This window comes from Herpailurus yagouaroundi, unplaced genomic scaffold (assembly GCF_014898765.1).
Source record: "Herpailurus yagouaroundi ecotype Mexico unplaced genomic scaffold, PumYag 163, whole genome shotgun sequence".
In the NCBI taxonomy this organism is placed as follows: Eukaryota; Metazoa; Chordata; class Mammalia; order Carnivora; family Felidae; genus Herpailurus; species Herpailurus yagouaroundi.
In genome coordinates, this window is record NW_024412404.1 from 67,824,517 (window position 1) to 67,827,124 (window position 2,608).

The window sequence follows — 2,608 nt, forward strand, 5'->3', positions numbered from 1 at the left end:
GATCATGGGGAGAGGGTTGGGCATGTCCGAGGCCATGATCATGGGGAAGGGGTTGGGCATGTCCGAGGCCATGATCATGGAGAGAGGGTTGGGCATGTCCAAGGCCATGGAGAAACTGTGGCCACCATTACAGCTGTAAGAATAGGATGAGTAATCTCTGCCATGGCTGTAGCTGGGGTGAGGCCAAGTCATGGAGGTGGTCACAGCCATAGGCAAGGTCCTAGGCCACAGACTACAGGGGTCTTGCTTCCAGTCAGTCACAGTCATGCCCTCTTCTTGAGGTACCAGACATCTGCTCAGAGAGGGAAGAACTCCATCCTGGGAATCAGGAGGTGTGGCCAGGTGTGTCCCACCCTCTAGCTCTGTGACCAGACAAGGCATAGAGTCTCAGGTTTCAGTATTAGCATCTGTCCAATGACCAGGTTCGAGATTTCTCAAAACCCTCCAATCTAGCATTCCAAGTCGATTTAACACAAAAACGTCCAATAACCACATACTGAGGGTGCCACACACACCCTGTGTGTTCCCATCCATCTGGTCCTTTGGGTGGGCTCCCCCGGCCTCTTTCGGTGACACCTTGGGGGTCTTCAGCTCGGTCCCCACGTGGACGGAGCATGGCAACTGGGGGAGAGGGCTGATCTGTGCACCTCACTCTGCGTGCTGGGTCCTGATGGGACATCTCCGTCTCCCACAGTGCCATCCGGATCAGCCGGAAAGGCCGGCACACGCTCCTCAACATCTGCTTTCACGCGGCTCTGACCTTCACAGTGTTTGCCGGCGGCGTGAACCGCACCAAATACCCAATCCTGTGCCAGGCGGTGAGTGCCATCCACACCCTCATTTTGCTACAAAACTTAAAGTGTTTATCACCGCTCCTACCAAAAGGGAAATGTATGATAATTGTCTTGTTTATGAAAAAACACTTGAGTATTTGTTCAGATGTGTCTCCTGGAGGGAGTAGTTCAGCATGCAGGGCACCTGTATTACAGCCTTTTTGCCACGTGAGGCTGACTATTCTGCTCAGCACTGGATCGTGTCAGGTACTTTGCTTTTCGCTTGACCAGCTGGCTCCGAGGCATCTGGTCACATGCGAACTGGACGCTTCCTGTCCGGCAAACGGTGCTGGTCCCAGGAACAGGGTCGGGAGCTTCCCGCCTCCCAGAGACTGGCCAGGTCAGGAGCACAGAGAAGGGGCCAACTGCCACCTCCCGCCACCGCCGTCCAGGTATGCTCTGGCACCAGAGCAGGTGGCTGGGGAGTCCAGGTCGCAGAGGCCCCGCCCCCCACATGGAGCTCACTCCGAGAGGCTCTGCTCCCGTCTCAGGTAGAATAGGGGCTTCTGAACATCACAGCGTTGAGAACAAGTCACCAAAGGGCCTTCTTTCCACTCCATGGCCTCACCTGACTTTTCCTTCAGAGGGGGGAAGCGCCCTTTGGTTCTGACAGAGCTTGGAGGGGGCCTTCCCACCAGCAGCACCTGCTTCCTCCTGCTGCTCCGTGCGGCCCTGGCCCAGGACAGGCGGCCCCACACCCAAGTCTCTCTGTAGGCTCCGCCCTCCAGAGCCTCGCTCAGACCCCTTGCTCCTGGCTCCAGCTCAGCCCAGGTGGATAGTCACCTCTATGTGGACAGTGACCTCCAGAATGAACAGCGATCTCCAGGTAGAGTTTCCTGTGATGTGGACAGTGGTCTCCAGGTGAACAGTGGCCTCCACGGGCAGGGTAACCTCTACGTGAACAATGACCTCCAAGTGGACATTAACCTCCAGGTGGATGGTGATCTGCAGGTGGACAATGACTTTTAGGCAGACAGTCTCCTCCAGGTGGACACTCTGCTGCAGGTGGATAGTGACCTCCAAGTGGACAGTGACCTCCAGGTGAACAGTCTCCTCCAGGTGGACAGTTTCCTACAGGTGGCCAGTCTCCTCCAAGTGGACAGTGACCTCCAGGTGGACAGTGACCTCCAGGTGGACAGTGACCTCCAGGTGGACAGTGACTTCCAAGTGGACAGTGACCTCCAGGTGGAGAGTGACCTTCGAGTGGACAGTGACCTACAGGTGAACAGTGACCTCCAAGTGGGCAGTGACCTCCAGGTGGCCCGTCTCCTCCAAGTGGACAGTGACCTCCAGGTGGCAGTGACCTCCAGGTGGACAATGACCACCAGGTGAACAGTCTCCTCCAGGTGAACAGTCTCCTCTAAGTGGACAGTGACCTCCAAGTGGACAGTGACCTCCAGGTGGACAGTGACTTGCAGGTGGACAGTCTCCTCCAGGTGGACAGTATCCTCCAGGTGGACAGTGACCTCCAGGTGAACAGTGACCTCCAGGTGGACAGTAACCTCCAGGTGGACAGTGACCTCCAAGTGGGCAGTGACCTCCAGGTGGACAGTATCCTCCAAGTGGACAGTGACCTCCAGGTGGACAGTCTCCTCCAAGGAGACAGTGACCTCCAGGTGGACAGTCTCCTCCAAGGAGACAGTGACCTCCAAGTGGACAGTGACCTACAGGTGAACAGTGACCTCCAAGTGGGCAGTGACCTCCAGGTGGACAGTCTCCTCCAAGGGGACAGTCTCCTCCAAGGGGACAATGACCTCCAAGTGGACAGTCTCCTC

General features: G+C 56.8%; 1 protein-coding gene across 1 annotated transcript in view; it reads left to right on the forward strand.

Annotated features, from left to right (window-relative positions):
- The window catches only part of ADGRA1 (adhesion G protein-coupled receptor A1), a 32,892-nt gene that overhangs the window by 9,344 nt on the left and 20,940 nt on the right, over positions 1-2,608 (forward strand). The window contains exon 4 of the mRNA XM_040486867.1: positions 695-818. Within this exon, the coding sequence (XP_040342801.1) occupies positions 695-818 (124 nt within the window). The remainder of the gene's footprint in view (positions 1-694; positions 819-2,608) is intronic.